The sequence below is a fragment of the Apteryx rowi genome, unplaced genomic scaffold, assembly GCF_003343035.1.
Source record: "Apteryx rowi isolate R43461 unplaced genomic scaffold, aptRow1 scaffold_482, whole genome shotgun sequence".
In the NCBI taxonomy this organism is placed as follows: Eukaryota; Metazoa; Chordata; class Aves; order Apterygiformes; family Apterygidae; genus Apteryx; species Apteryx rowi.
The window spans coordinates 560,325-575,939 of record NW_020450741.1 but is presented as its reverse complement, the minus strand read 5'-3'; the positions used below and the strand labels follow the sequence as shown (position 1 = coordinate 575,939).

The 15,615-nt window shown below is 52.6% G+C and overlaps 1 protein-coding gene and 1 non-coding gene across 4 annotated transcripts; both read left to right on the top strand.

Annotated features, from left to right (window-relative positions):
• The first annotated feature begins 4,674 nt into the window (after positions 1-4,674).
• Positions 4,675-13,723, top strand: EEF2 (eukaryotic translation elongation factor 2). Of its 3 annotated transcripts, XM_026078660.1 has the most exons (15): positions 4,675-4,782; positions 5,619-5,833; positions 6,568-6,749; positions 6,832-7,043; positions 7,870-8,048; positions 8,434-8,539; positions 8,848-8,961; positions 9,161-9,299; positions 9,750-9,945; positions 10,145-10,403; positions 10,784-10,891; positions 11,378-11,731; positions 12,129-12,311; positions 12,404-12,536; positions 12,902-13,723. In XM_026078660.1, exons 1-15 carry the CDS (start codon positions 4,780-4,782, stop codon positions 13,093-13,095), a joined length of 2,577 nt encoding a protein of 858 aa, XP_025934445.1. In that variant the 5' UTR covers positions 4,675-4,779; the 3' UTR covers positions 13,096-13,723. The 3 variants fall into 3 exon arrangements, with proteins under 3 accessions (XP_025934445.1, XP_025934446.1, XP_025934447.1); XM_026078661.1 differs by lacking the exon at positions 12,902-13,723 and having other exon boundaries at positions 12,382-12,449; XM_026078662.1 differs by lacking the exons at positions 12,129-12,311; positions 12,404-12,536; positions 12,902-13,723 and adding an exon at positions 12,034-12,060.
• LOC112972331 lies at positions 8,599-8,665 on the top strand. The gene has a single exon (XR_003255634.1). It is a non-coding gene; the product is annotated as a small nucleolar RNA SNORD37 (small nucleolar RNA).
• Positions 13,724-15,615: the final 1,892 nt, after the last annotated feature.

The window sequence follows — 15,615 nt, the reverse complement described above, 5'->3', positions numbered from 1 at the left end:
GAGCGATGCGCAACACCCCCAAAATGGCCRTGGGGCAGACAGGCCGCACCAGGCCTCAAGTGGGCAGCAGGCTCTGCCGCCGGGAGGGGGCCGCGAGGCCCCGGGGCCACCGGTAGCGCCCGTGAACGGTCTCTCCTTTGGCCTTGAGCCTTGCCCAAACCTCCGCATGCTCCTTCTAGGCCTGGGTCACCGCCAGGGCTCACTCGTGGGCACAGCGGTGGCCTGAACCAGCGCCTGCCTGCGTCCTGCCGCTGTTACCCAAGGGAGGGGTGTGTGCACCTGGTGAGAAGGGACAGGCTTTTTGTCTGTTCCCCGCTTCTTAAAAACAGCCTAAACCACGGGGGCATTGGGTCTGATCACCTGTAGTTTTGCTGGAAGGTGTTTTCTGGAGAGCAGGCAGGTGAAACAGGCTTTTCTGAGGTAAAAACCCTCTGGAGAAAAAAAAAAACAAAGGAACTTGACAGCTTTTAGATCTGTCTTCATCAGAGGAATGCAAAGGGCACAAATCTAATTCTCCCTCGGCAGCAGCCTCCGCTTCAACTTGCTTATCTCAGACTTTGCTGTTCAGTCACAGACCTCAGAGCTGCCAGACCCTCGCATGTATGCCAATAATGAGCGCTCTGCTTATTTCAGGGACTGTTAACCCTGTGTCTCTGCTCTGAGGGACCAAGGCCTCGAGAAACTCCTGTGATGCTTTCACCCGACGCGGACACCCTCCAACGCACACGGTGTTTCGTTACTGAGACACCCGGCGCCGCAGCTGGGAACCAAGTGCTCTGTGGTGACGGCGCCCCAGAAATCCCAAGTCCCAAGGTCAGTGTCTCTCATCGCATTCCTAGGTGCCTAGGGAGAGGCTGATGTCTCCAAGAACACATCACCTGCTAAAAATGCCTTATATGGAGACAGAAGTGAGTTTTTCCCAGCCGAATACTGCCTGGAAGTCACTCTGTTCCCGCTGAAGTCTGGGTGCTCCATTTCTAAGTGTGAGGCCAGAAATGAGTGCATAGCACGGTCCCTTTCATGTGGGCCAGGCAACCGCATCCAGGCAACTTCAGGCTGAATTACCAGGAGACAACACAGAGCCACTGGGTGCCCACGCACATGCAGGCTGTCATGGCCCATCTCTCCTCACGCCCAGAGGTTGCTGCTGGAACGTCGCTGCTGGTACGTGAGAGGGGACAACCCCTGAGGAGAAGACGGAAGCTTTCCAGCACTTTCGCCTTCTTGTCATCAGCCCCGCAGGCCAATTAAACGAAAAGGCAATTGGCCAGTTTCCCAGGCAGGCCAACATGTTAATCAGGCTCCCCAGCCTTCCCTTCCAGTCTGGCAAAAGCCAGCATTGGTGCTAAAAAATTCAAACGGTTGCCGTGGCAACCCCAACAGCTGATAACTCATCCTGTCACAAGGGGAGCACGGGGTTCTCAGCCTCCCGAGGCCAAGGTGATTCCTGCTGTAGCTCCACCAGCAACTCCCTGAGCACCGCAAACGGTGGAGGGGACCAGTGGGCTTGGGATGTGCTGGGAATTTGGCGGTGACCTGAGCTGGCAGGGTGGCTTGGGGACAAAGTGGCTTGGATTTATGAGAGGTTTTTTTGTTGTTTTTTTTATGTTGCAGCTGATTGAAATGAAGCAACAGTCTTCTATGATGCTGAAGAGAAGGAAGTATAAAAAGAAGCAAAATATTTATGGTATGGAGATGGAGAGTTGTGTCTTGCTATGTCCTGGTTTGGAGTGTCTCTTTACTTGCCTTTGCTCTCAATCAACTTTTAATTTGCTCTTAGCTCAGATAATTCTCTTCACTGCATAGTGCTTCACTTTTCCCATTTCCTAAAACAAAGTGAGGGGAGTTTGGCCTTCCTTCCTGCACTGGAGTTGAGGGAGTCCTCCTAAAACTGCAGGCTGGGTCTTCTCTTGCCCTGCATAGTCATTCCATTTCTTTCCATTGAATTATCCCTGATTCATCTCTGCCAGAGCACGAGGAATCATTTGTGTCAGTCTGAGACCCTCTGCAGGATGGCTGCTCGTTACAGTTGATCTGAAAGGTAGAGCATGAACACCCAGTGATTTTGCAAGGCAATTTTGGAGACAAAGAACACAAACCCCTGGCTGGATCAGCGCATCAGGCCCTTCATGGAAAGTTTGTTAGAGAGCCATGGGTTCATGAAGCTTTGCCAGGGACGGCTGATGGTGAAGATCTGGTGTATGTCAGCTACCAAAGGAAGAGCATGGCAGCTGGATGCGTGCCTTTGGCTCACCAGAGAACTGGCTGTGGCCCCCAGAATCCCAGCTGGAGTCGAGCAGCTCTGCAGATCTTTCCAGTTACAGTCACCCCTTCGTGCTCAAGCCACGCTTGACCTGCGAGCACGGTACTGAGGTGCGTGGCCTCTCCAGGGCTCCGACAGCCCGTACCCCCCATCCTCCTCAGCACACACGCCGGCGGCCCCATGCTGTTGCCAGCCGTGCCGGCAGGCTGGGCAGCTGCTGCGTGGCGGGATGCAGGCCGGGCCCTCCGGCTGGCGGCAGTGGGGCGAGCCCCGTCCTCATGTGTGCCTTCGCACGCCTCACTGGGACCCCTGAGCGAGAGACCCGGGCAGCGCTGGGTGTCACTGTGCAGCGAGCTGCCTTCGGGACACGTCTGAGGACGTCTCTGGGGACGTCAGGGGGCATTTTGAGGGGATTTCGGGGATGTCGCCCTGCCCCAAGCTGTGCCTCCGCGGGCAGCCCCGTGCAGTACCCCGGGGGGGCCAGGCGTGCTTGGCGGCGCCTCAGCCGCGCCGGCCCCGCTGGGCAGGGCCCGGCGCCCGGCCCGCTCCCGGCTCCCGGCCCGGCAGCGCTCCCTCCCCTCCCGCAGGGGGCGCTGCAACACTGCCCCCCCAACCCCTGGCTTGACCGGCGCATGCGCAGCGTGGGGGCCCTGCGGAGGGCGGCGGGGCCGGGCCGTGCTGGGGCGGGGCGGGGCGGGGCGGGGCGGGGCAGCGGGGCAGGAGCTGAGCGAGCGGTTGCAGAAACGGCATTTGGGGACGGGGCAGTGCGGGCTGCCGGGGTGGGGGCTGCAAAGGGCCGGGCAGGGCCTGCAGCGAGGGCAGGGGGTTGCAGTGACAGCAGAGCCCTGCAGTGAGGGCAGGGGATTGCAGTGAGGGCAGGGGGTTGCAGTGACAGCAGAGCCCTGCAGTGAGGGCAGGGGGTTGCAGTGACAGCAGAGCCCTGCAGTGAGGGCACGGCTTGCCTGCTGCCCGCTGGGCCCCGCAGTCTCCCCGCACAGCAGTTGCAGCTGCAGCTCTGCCCTCACTGCCTCCCTGTGAGGGGGCAGCTGCAGTCCACCCAGGGGAGCCCCCCGAAAGCCTCACGCAGGCGGCTTCCCCCACTCTGTCCTCACTGTGTGCCCAACTGCCAGGTCTTCGGGTGAGTGTGTAAAGCGCGTGCTGCAGCAGAGGTTTGTTCATGCTTTGTTCTCAATACGTCTCACTCCGCAGGGTACAGGAACTTGAGGTGAGACGCTGCAACCCCGATCTCGGAGGCCGCAATAAGATTTTGCATGCTGGGCAGGAAGCCGTGTGCCATGAGTCCTTGTGGATGCAGGGGCCACCGATGCAGGGTCCATTGCAGGACTCACAATCACAGCGGAGATGAATCAGCCCCAAATACACTGCAGTTTACAGCTGAGCTCACCAACCTCTCCTTAATGCTCAGGATGCAAATCAGTGTAGCCACTGGAAAATCAGGGAAAAGGAGAGGAAATCTTAGTTTTCCATAGGAAAAAAAAAAAGATGTCACCTGCATTTTTAATGCCATCAAGGAATTGCCCAGAGATTTTAAAAGCAGGACCTTTACCTGCTTTAATTGTTGGTTTTATTTAATTTGTTGTTATCTATTTTATTTATATGCCCTGTACAGACCAAGGTACATGGTTCGCTCTGCCCTAACATGTTCTCGTGGTAATAGCGAACCAAGAAAGGCTTCCCCCAGGGTTTGGTTCCTCTCTAATGAAATTGGTGGCAGGGTTCCCGCTGGCAGGAGGGGAGCCCTCACTGACTTCCAAGCAGCTCCTTGAGCATGGGGATGGAGGGAAGGTGGTGACAGCAGCCCCCGCAGCGCACGGCTCGTTTTTGTGATGTGTTTAACAGCTGGCAGAGCCTCCGGGAGCACTGTGCTGGGGGCCCTGGGCCCAGTTGTGGCGAGGACCAATGACCCCACGGTGGATAGATGGTGARAGGGAGGTGTCAAGGTGGTGCCAGGCTCGGGAACGTGTCCGGGCAACCGAGGCCTGGCCCCGTTCACCCTGCACAGGCTCCAGCCCTTGCGCCGGCTCCGTTTTTGGGATCGCCCTACCCCAACTGGCCATACCGGCCCCAGTTCCTAGTCACTGTTCACGTGCTGGTGTTTGGCAGCAGGTGGGGAGGGGTTTTGCCCCTGCCCCGCCTGAGCAGAGCACTGGCGGGGCTGGAGCCCCGCTCCGGTCTGCCCCTCCCCGCCCCCCATCCTCCCCCGCAGGCCCCGGGCTGGCCCCGGTGCAGGGCCACGTGGTCCACGCCCCGGCGGAACAACCCTCCAAACCATAGAGCTTCCCGGCAGCTGAGGGCTACACAGGCGCCTCGGCGCATGCGCCTGGCGCGCCGGCGCCGCAGGCTCCGCCCCCCGGCCGGCGTCGCCGTATAAGAAGGGGGCGGTTGACGTCAGCGTTCTCTTCCGCCCGCTCTGCGCTCGCCAGCGAGACAGGGCTGCCGCCGCCGCCATTGCTGCACCCCCCCCCGCCCCGGAGAATCCACCGCCATCCGCCACCATGGTGAGGCCCCGCGCTCTGCCGCCGTGCCGGGCGTCCGGGCGACTGCCGCGCTCGCCGTGCCGGGGGGAATGGCCACGGTCGCGAAGCTGTGGGGCCTGCGGGTGGGCAGGGGCCTGTGGTGCCGGGCCTGCCCGTGGGCGCCGGCCTGGGCCGCAGCCGGGGGCGGGGGAGAGAGGCCGAGCCGTCCCCGGGGGAACTCGAGGCTGTTGTCGCGGGGTGGGAGCTTGGGTGTCCCGAGGTTTGTCTCACTGTGCCGGCCCGGGCAGGGCCCTTCCCTGCCGGTCTTGGGGCGGCCGCGCCGGTGTGGCCTGGACGTGCAGCACCTCCCCCGCGGGGAGGCGGGGGGAGGGGGCGGTGATGTGGCACCGGGGCCGAGCCGTTGGCGAGTCGGTGCTGCCGCCGGGGACGGGACTCTGCGGCGGGCACCGGCTGCCTTATGTAATGCTGCGGCCCAGGCAGGGGCAGCCTCAGCTGGGCTCCGAGCTGTCACCTGCGCGGCGCGGAGCAGAGATCGGCTCTGCTGAGGAGTTCCTTGAGAAGGCGGTTTTGGCTTTAGTGCGGTTTTTCTCAAGGAAACCCTGAGACTGCCGCAGTTTGTAGGACACTGAGAGCTGCACTGCTGGCCCGGACCCCTCCTCGTGGAAATATTCGTGTGTGTGATGCCCTTGCAGTTCTTCCTGTGGGTTGTCTTGTAACGCTGGCTGTGCAAGCAGAATTAATGTCAGTGTGACTAAACTTGGTAATGCTAGGTGTTGATGTTGTTAGTTGATGGTGGAAGAACTGAAGCTGTTTTTATATAGGCTGCATTTTTCTTTCTCCCCCTTTCTTCCCTCAAGGTGAACTTCACAGTAGACCAGATACGGGCCATCATGGACAAAAAGGCCAACATCAGAAACATGTCTGTGATTGCCCATGTTGATCATGGCAAATCAACCTTGACTGACTCTCTGGTATGCAAAGCTGGCATCATTGCCTCTGCCCGTGCAGGGGAGACCCGTTTCACTGACACAAGAAAAGATGAGCAGGAACGGTGCATCACTATCAAGTCAACGTGAGTTCCCTTCCTTCAAGCACCTTTGCACTCTTGGTGCATGATCTGATCTCGGGAATGCCTTGAGTCCTAGACCTGGTTTTAATCATGAAATGAAAGAAGAAACCATCAGGCTCCCTGTAGTCTAGTTCAGAAGCTTATTTCTTGTTGTGAGGACTGCTTAAATGAGAGAGCAAGTATTGATTTGCTTGCAGTGAATCATAAAGTACTACCCTGATGGCCACTGGGAAATGGATGTGCTCAGCCTTCCATTTTAGTGCTAGCTCAGTTTAATGTGGCTACTGTTCACTGGAATCCCGCAGGTGCACTCCTGAGACCACCATGTGAGCAGCTGTTGCTGTCTGGAGCATCTCTGGCAGTACCCCTGACAAAATCACTAACTTACTGGGCTGTTACCAATTTGAGGACCCCTCAGAGACATGAAAGGGATCAAAAAGGGGGTTGGGACTATTGGAAAAACTTAAATACTTGACCAGAAGAAACCATACACTGTGTCCTCTGGGTTGTATGGAGCTAGAAGAGGTTATGATTTCAAAAAAGCATAAGCTGTACTGATTTTTAGCTTAAATTTGTAAGCAGCTACAGCACTGGTATCCCAGGAATATGCTGCAGGAAATCCTTAAGTCCAGTTGTAGCTGTCTGTGCAGGACAGGCAGCTTCTAACTGTGTATTTCCTTTCTAAGGACTGGGGAAGGTAAAGAGATCAGTTTTCACTAGTTTTTCTTTTATTTCAGAGCTATCTCTTTATTCTATGAGCTCTCTGAAAATGATTTGGCCTTCATCAAGCAAAGCAAGGATGGTTCTGGTTTTTTGATCAACTTGATTGACTCTCCTGGACACGTGGACTTCTCTTCAGAGGTCACTGCTGCTCTTCGTGTCACTGACGGTGCCCTGGTTGTTGTAGACTGTGTCTCTGGTAAGGTTTTCGGCAGCAAAGTGCCACTGGAGTGTGTCAGGGAAGTACAAAAACGACGATAAGTTTCTCCTGTGTTTGACAGGTGTATGTGTGCAGACAGAGACTGTGTTGCGTCAGGCCATTGCTGAGAGGATTAAGCCTGTTCTGATGATGAACAAGATGGACCGAGCGCTGTTGGAGCTGCAGCTGGAGCCTGAAGAGCTGTACCAGACCTTCCAGCGCATTGTGGAAAATGTGAATGTCATTATCTCCACATATGGAGAAGGAGAAAGTGGTCCCATGGGAAATATCATGGTAAGCAGAAGGCTGTGAACACTGTGTTTGAAGTAGGGCACTAACAAGAAGGAGCAGTTGTGGCTTTTCAGCAGTTCTTTCCTTTCTCAAATGGAGAAGTGAGACTGGAATAATCATCTGGTGAAACACCCATACTGCCCACACTTGCAGTGGTTTGGGGCTCTTGCTAGCTCTCCTTCTAACCTTTGTATTAGTATAGGGCTTGAGCAAAAAGACTGTAAAAACAAGAAGGTATTCTCTCTCAATATGGAGAGTGCTCTTGTGTTGTAGGACGCTTTCTTGCCCACATCACATCTGTGATGTTAGGTGACGCGAGATCCTAGACTCCTACTCAGCATAACTCCCCCGGCTGTGTTCTGAAATGGAAGGCCAGTAGGTGTTTGAATTCCTCCATACTCAGAATTGTCAGAGCTTTGCTCTCTTGTGGCCTCCTGAGTAGTGAGCATGGCTGCTGGCTGGAGGCCCTGAGGAAAAGATGGTGTTTTGTTCCTGTTTCCAGCTTTAATATATTGCTGATAACTCTTAAAATCTTACCTGCAGTTGCTGTGCTGTCTAGGTAGGTAGCTAGTTAAAGTGACAGAACTGACTTAGTTCTGTGCTACAAAACTAAAAGCGTGTGTGCGCCAGACTGTCACAGTAGAATTGCTTATGGGTCCTGTAGCTCTGAAGCTCCATCTCCAGAGCCTCTTCCTTATGGAGCCATACCAAGTGCTGTTTGTGGAAGGCTAGGCTTGACTACTGTAGCACTGTGTGGGGTTTGCCACCTGTGGCTGTAAGAACTGTTGCTGTTGTAACACTGTAACACTGCTGTCCTGTTACCTTTCAGATTGATCCAGTGCTTGGTACAGTTGGTTTTGGTTCTGGCCTGCATGGCTGGGCTTTCACTCTGAAACAATTTGCTGAGATGTATGTTGCAAAGTTTGCTGCCAAGGGTGAGGCCCAACTGAATCCAACTGAGCGTGCCAAGAAAGTTGAGGACATGATGAAGAAGCTGTGGGGAGACAGGTGAGTAATTGTGGCTGATCTTAATTTCAGATCAGCACTGTATGGTTGTAACCCAACATTGTAGATCAGTAAGGAGGGAGGAGATGGTTGTCTGTGTGGCCCTATCCGTATGGTTTGGTCCCTGTACTAGTTTTGGCCCAAAGAACAGCATTTCCCATGAAGTCCTTAGTGAAAAGGAAACAAGCAGACAAATGGGGAGGGGATGGTCAACTGGCAATATGAACAAATGCATTTTGCTCTGCTCTGAAAACCTGGGAGTGGTGGAAAGGTCTGAAAACAGTTCTCACTCAGTGACTATTTGCTCTATCCTGAGCTAAGCAGAATAAGCCACTCATCTGCAGTGAAGCTGGGTGTGGGTACTTGTCTGACTTAATTCTTTCTCCAGATATTTTGACCCTGCTACTGGTAAGTTCAGCAAATCTGCTACCAGCCCTGATGGAAAGAAACTGCCCCGGACTTTCTGCCAGCTCATCCTTGACCCCATCTTCAAGGTGAGTTTCCTCAGAGCTCAGCTCTTGCTGGTTCCTTACACTATCTGGTTTTATTAGTGTGTGATGATGGAAAATTTCTTCACTTTGACCTGACTTGTTTGTTTGAAGAAATTTGAGTATCTGACACAAGCTTAGCTCACTATCCTGTTGAAGCTGGTAGTTGCTATCTGTAAAGACAAGTACGTGTCTAAGCCTCCATGTAGATTTAACTGGGTGGTGGGCAAGAATGCAGATTTCTCTTTAGAGACTTGTGCTTCTTCCTCTGCAAAATAGGTCATTTGAGGCATTTCCGACTTGTTCTGTTACAGGTTTTTGATGCAATCATGAACTTCAAGAAGGAGGAGGCAGCTAAACTGATTGAGAAACTGGACATCAAGCTTGATAGTGAAGATAAGGACAAAGAGGGCAAACCTCTGCTGAAGGTGAGATTTGTCTGAATTGTCTGTGGGGAGGAGACTAGCAGTTGGGCTGCTCAAACTATGTAGCCTTGTCAAGCAGCTGTGAAACCTGCTTGTGTAGAAAGGTACTGTCTGTCATTTGGAGGGGGGAGATGAGAAGGGAAGGTTAACTATTAGGTTCTGAACCATCTGCCCAGGTCTTACTCCTCTGATCTCTGCTCAGGCTGTGATGAGGCGCTGGCTGCCTGCTGGAGATGCCTTGCTGCAGATGATCACCATTCACCTGCCTTCTCCTGTCACAGCCCAGAAGTACCGCTGTGAGCTGCTGTATGAAGGACCCCCTGATGATGAGGCTGCCATAGGTATGATGGGCCACTTGCTGCCCTTCTCAGCATCTTTCCACATACGTACTTAGTGCTCTGAAATGCCTAGAGCCTCTTGTTTTCAAAGTATAGCTCAGTAGCTGCTGTAATGCTTGCAGCTGTAGCCTTTCTAGTGTGGATCAAATAAGCTTACTTAGCTAGCAGCTTTGCTCTGGAGAGCTAAGCTAGCTAAGTAACTGGAGAATAGCTAGGGYGTATGTCAGAGACTCAGGCTCAGCCTATGTTAATTTAAACGATCTCTTGGAGGTCTGGTCTTCCTTGCTGTTTGGGCTCACTGGCCATCAGGACAGAAGCAAACAGGCTGGGGCAATACTGGCTACAGTTCCCATGTTGTGACTTTGGGGGCGAGGGAGGGAGATGGGAGGCTGGGGATATGCCAAATAGTAGAGACAGTACTGAACTGAGTTAATCTCCACTTATTTCTCCCAGGTATTAAGAACTGTGACCCCAAAGGGCCCCTGATGATGTACATCTCTAAAATGGTGCCAACCTCTGACAAGGGACGTTTCTATGCTTTTGGACGTGTCTTCTCTGGTCTTGTCTCAACTGGCTTGAAAGTCAGAATCATGGGACCAAACTACACACCTGGCAAGAAGGAGGATCTGTACCTGAAGCCAATCCAAAGGTCAGTCCTAGCTGGGTGGAGTGCCTGGAGCTGTAACTTAGATTTGTGGTCCCAGTACTGCATCATAGGTCTATCCCTATCCCTGAGGCCAGGCAAAGCAGTTGGCCTTTGTCTTCAAGCTTACTGCCACAGCTCCAGGATGCTGCCTTGTGGGACCTCATCTTCTGAATTCGAGTAAAACCACCTTCTCTTTCATCAGGACCATTCTCATGATGGGCCGTTATGTTGAACCCATTGAGGACGTGCCTTGTGGTAACATTGTTGGTCTGGTTGGTGTCGACCAGTTTCTTGTGAAAACTGGAACCATCACCACGTTTGAGCATGCTCACAACATGAGAGTCATGAAGTTCAGTGTCAGCCCTGTTGTGCGTGTGGCTGTTGAAGCCAAGAACCCAGCTGACCTGCCCAAGCTAGTGGAAGGACTGAAGCGTCTGGCTAAGTCTGACCCTATGGTGCAGGTGAGTACCTGAAATATTTTCAGAGATAAGAGAAACTCTAGTTCTACTGACAGAGACCTGTTAGTCATGTGCTCTCCTTTGCCACAGAAATATGTAGAGGACGGCTGACTGCAGGGGGCTGTTTGCAGAATAGTCCTGAGTTGAACATGGGTCCCAACTCCCACCAGAGTGGGAGGGAATACAGCATTTCATCCCATTTTGGGTAGCTAGTCCAAGTTGTTTCCACATCAATGAAGAGCGCATCTAAAAGTAGTTCAGTAGCTCCATGGGTCAAAAGGCAAAGAGCCAAGACCATCAGACAAGTGATGGTATTTAAAATGCAAGAGCTTTCATTGCATTGCAGTTAAATGTCTCACCTGCTGCATAAATGGTCTTTTCAGTGCATTATTGAGGAGTCTGGAGAACACATCATTGCTGGTGCAGGGGAGCTGCACCTGGAGATCTGCCTGAAGGACCTGGAGGAAGACCATGCGTGCATTCCTATTAAGGTACAGCTGTTACATCCCTGCAGACTGAGGGACTGAAGTGGCAGCATGACTCTTCAGCTTGTAAGCTCCTAAATTGAGAAAACAGATGCTGCTGCTTGTCTCTGCAGCTCCTTTTCACAAAGGAGCAAATCCCTGAGATGATTCGCTTCAGTGACAGTTTAAGAATTCTAGCTATAGTAGATGTGACTGAGTGTGAGGCTGAGAGAAACAGCTCCTAATCTGATTACTGCTGGCTGCTTAATGCTGCTTTTGCTACATAGCCTATAAAGCAGTGTGGATTGCTTGTTGGCACTAATCTGCAAGTGCTTCTTATGTAAAGTTACCTCCAGTGGTGGTTGCTATTGAAGTCTAGGTAGTAATAGTTTAGAGTGCTAGCATTTTCTGCCTTAGCACTTAACCTGATCAGAGCTCAGCAGTATCAATGTCTGGTGAGCTGCAGTTGAGTTGGTGGCTCATTGATGTTCTCTACTGTGCTGTTTACTGCAGAAATCTGATCCTGTAGTGTCTTACCGTGAGACAGTCAGCGAGGAATCCAATGTGATGTGCCTTTCCAAGTCCCCCAACAAACACAACAGGCTGTACATGAAGGCCAGACCCTTCCCTGATGGATTGGCTGAGGACATCGACAAGGGTGAGGTCTCTGCCCGCCAGGAGCTGAAGCAGCGAGCTCGTTACCTGGCTGAGAAGTACGAATGGGATGTCACCGAGGCCAGGAAGATCTGGTGCTTTGGTCCTGATGGCACTGGCCCCAACATCCTGACTGACATCACTAAGGGAGTGCAGTACCTGAATGAGATCAAGGACAGCGTTGTGGCTGGCTTCCAATGGGCTACAAAGGAGGTAGGGGCAGCACCTACCTCTGTTAGTGCCTAGGCTGATAGCTTCAGGCAAGGCAGTATACAAAGTTGTGGAAGGCTACAGCACTTCTGCTGATGTGGACTCTGGAGCTATTGCATAAAGATACCAGTAAATGGTTTTAGTGTCTCAAAGAGCTGTCTCTGAAAAGCTGCAGTGATGACTCAGAGACAAGACTAGCTGATTCTTAACTCTTGGGCAAGCAAGATGACTTGTTTAATGGCTTCTTAGTATGCCAAGTGAAGTGGGCTTGTGCCCTCTGCTCCAGGACCCTTTTTTTTTTTTAGGAATGCCAGTAAGCTGAAGAACCAGAGTGTCCTAGCAAAAAAGCTTGCTGTCTCCTGACATCACTGTTCCCTGATACATTGCTTGACTTTCCTAGGGAGTCCTGTGTGAGGAGAATATGCGTGCTGTTCGTTTTGATGTGCATGATGTGACCTTGCACGCTGATGCTATTCACCGTGGAGGTGGGCAGATCATTCCCACTGCCAGGAGGTGTCTGTATGCCTGTGTGCTCACTGCTCAGCCCAGACTCATGGAGCCCATCTACCTTGTGGAAATCCAGGTAAGGAACCTGCTCAGCCTAGAGGTTCAGTAGAGCCTGTGTGAGGAAGATATAAATGGGCGGTGTGCAGTCCTGACTGACTTCTCTTGCAGTGCCCAGAGCAGGTAGTTGGTGGCATCTACGGTGTGCTGAACAGGAAGCGTGGCCATGTCTTTGAGGAGTCCCAGGTGGCTGGCACCCCCATGTTTGTGGTCAAGGCCTACCTGCCTGTCAACGAGTCCTTTGGTAAGTGTGCTTTGTGCTGGGTGTGGGCACTCTCTTAGGAGCACAGGAACTTTGAGACAGGCACTGATTTTGGACAGCTAATGCTGCACAGAGGAGATTCTCCTTGTACAGGTGGTCTGGAGGAAAGTTTGGATGCAGGCTGTTGGATGCCCTGCAGTTGATATCTCTGTGGGTTTAGGGTAGTACCCTGGAGTTCTCCAGAAGGGATCTGTTGGTGACCTGAAGGGGACAAACTAGACTGCAAGGCTTCTGTAACTGAGGTGTGGGATAGGTTTGTGCTGCTGGTACAGCACATCTGTTCTGCTAGAGATGTGATGTTAAAGCTGTGTTCCCTTTCAAACTCACCACTCTGCTCTTCCCTCCAGGTTTTACAGCTGACTTGAGATCTAACACAGGTGGCCAGGCTTTCCCCCAGTGTGTGTTTGACCACTGGCAGATCCTGCCCGGGGACCCTTTTGACAGTGCTAGCCGTCCTTGCCAGGTTGTTGCTGAGACCCGCAAACGCAAAGGCCTGAAGGAGGGTATCCCTGCACTGGACAACTTCCTGGACAAATTGTAAAAGCCACCTGCCCCAACATCACTCAGTCACTGTTGTTGGACTCTGGGAGGGGGAAAAACCAGCTAACTAGCGTAACACCAATGCAGCAGGCAAATGGTAGACTGCAGTGACCATCTCTTTGCATTATACTTAATCAGTTTCATAGCGATTTGAGACTTTCAACAAAAAAGCATTGATATTCAGCCTTATAGGTTTCTGTGTTGCACATGACTCATCTGGGGCCCCACTCGGTGCCATTGTAACTAAAAACATTTCCACTTGACGCAACTAGAGTTGCCTGGTTCCATATTTATTTGACTCATGGGGGAAAGCGTCTCTGCTTTATTTTGCTGGGGGTGTATATGACAGGCAGAAGGTGGGGGGGTACAGGGGCGCACTCGGTTCTTATTTCTCAAAAAGGGGGTAACTTGATGCCCAACTGATTGCAAAGCAAGCTAAGTGCATTGAGAGGGCTTGCTTGAGTTAATGGCCTGTAGTGGGTTTTCAGGGGAGGGGTTGTCAGGGGGTTTCTGTTTGGGCAGAAACTAGAAGGCAGGGAGATCTTGTGCAGTGTGATTGTCATCATGAACATCAACAAATGTATTAGTGCCACTGGAAATAATAAATTTGATATGGTGATGAATATTCATATGGGCTCTTGGTTGATTTGCTTCATTAGGAGGTGCTGTCTAGCAGGAGATGAGCACTCCTGCTTCTTGCTGCTGAGCTGTTTGTAGGCAGGCTGTTTGAGAGCTCTGTTCTTCTGTACAGAGCCTTGCATCACTCCTCAGCCTGCCATGTGCTGCTAGAGGACATGCAAACTGGGCTGAGCTCTAGTGTGTTGGTAAAATTGAGCACAGCAGTTCTGGAATAAGGTCTCAGAAGCTTCAGATCTGAGCTGCTTGTTTCAATCTTTAAACCGAGTGGGGAAAGAACAAATGGGTACATCTTGACAAAAGTCTTAATTGCAAGCAGCATTTTGCAGTGCCTGGCTGAAGTGATTTGGAAGCTAGGCAGAATTTCTTTGTGAATATTAAACTGCAGGAGCTATGTGGTTCCCCTAAAGCAGCAGCCAGACTGTGGCTACTGTTGGCAGCAGCCTGCTCTGTCATTCACCTGGCCAACTCTTGCTGCTTAGGGTTCTTCTACAGTAGCAGCTGCATTGCCTCACCGTTTGCTCTAAACAAGTTTAAAATGGGTTTCAGAGAGGTCTGAATGGAAAGAGACAGGGAGCTGCTATGGGACCTGTTCCTTGGGGAGCAAACTGAACACTAGGTGGCAATGAGCTCCTGCTGGGAGAAAGCCAGGGACAGACTGGGGATGTGTCCACAGCTGGTTCTGAATGTGTGTTGCCTAGCTCACCTGCTTTTTTAGGGTGAGCCGAAGGTAACCTTGGAAGGCAACCGGAGATGTGTTAGTCTCTGCTCTCAGCCCATGGGACAAGGGAAGCAGAGAGGCTTGTGCGACTCCTCCAAGCAGGAAAGCAGCTCAGAGGCTGCATAGTGTGTGAGGGGGAAGCCCTTGGTGTGGTGATGCTGCAGGGGAGTTGGACTTTATCCTTAAGCTAATCTAAAGCTGAGTGTCCCTAAGTATGAGGCTACCAGAAAGTTATGAGCAGAGGTGGAGATGCAGCAGACTGGGAAAGAAGCAGGTACCTTACAGTGTTTAGGTGGTAACATGTTTGGGTTTGACCTTGTTAGGCCTGTCACGGAGGTAGGGAAATGATGCCTTTGAGGGGCAGGTTGTCTGTCCCCAGTCTTCAGAGACTTGTGGCCTATCCCTCAAGTCTCTGAGTAAGGGGAGGTGGAGACCGTGAGTCTAGTTGCACAGATCTAGTCCTGTGCCTCTTGGAAGCAATGGCAGGACATGGTTATTCAGGAATTTAGCTGTCACTTGCGTGATGAGCTGCACTGTGGCAGGAGCCTTTTGATGTCTTTGAGCTTTGTGGTTTTCAGCTGGTAAGTGCATAGCGTGAAGAGGGCTGTGTACAAGGAAGGCTTGCCCCCTTCAGTGGCAAAGGGCTTCCTGGGAGCTGGGTCCAGTCAGCTCCTGCAGCAGGGTGTGTGGCTGCAGCTGCCTCAGCTTGGCAAGTGCCCCCCCCCCCCTTTTTTTAATCATTATAAGGAGCATGTAAGGAAGAAGGGGGGTCAGAGCATATGTGATAAGCTTGCAGTTTCAAGCAGTAAAAGGGCAGGATGGAAGCCCTGAAATTGCAATGGTGTCACCAATTTGGCCTTTGGTAACAATGGTGCCTAACTGCAGCATATTTTGTGCACTTGCAGTAATGCTGCTGTGTGGCTTTGCTCAGATGCTTGCACCTGCATGTCCTGGGGGAAGGAGGGATGGGCTGAGCCGTCACCTGCTGCTCCCGGGGGGCAGGCAGTGCGGCGGGGGGCGGGAGCAAGGCCCCGTAGGCTCTGGGAACTTCGTCGGGGGCGCAGGAGCAAAAACAAAACAAAAACAGCCTCCTGTCCGCCTGGGGCGCTGGCGGCGGGTGTGGGGCCGTTCGCTTCCAGCCTAACCCACCCGGCAGGTTTTTCC

Excerpts from the sequence above, each read along its gene's own strand:
- EEF2 (XM_026078660.1), top strand. Across the intron at positions 8,049-8,433 it reads AAGAAGCTGTGGGGAGACAG|ATATTTTGACCCTGCTACTG; the intron begins GTGAGTAATTGT and ends TTCTTTCTCCAG. Across the intron at positions 9,946-10,144 it reads TACCTGAAGCCAATCCAAAG|GACCATTCTCATGATGGGCC; the intron begins GTCAGTCCTAGC and ends CTCTTTCATCAG.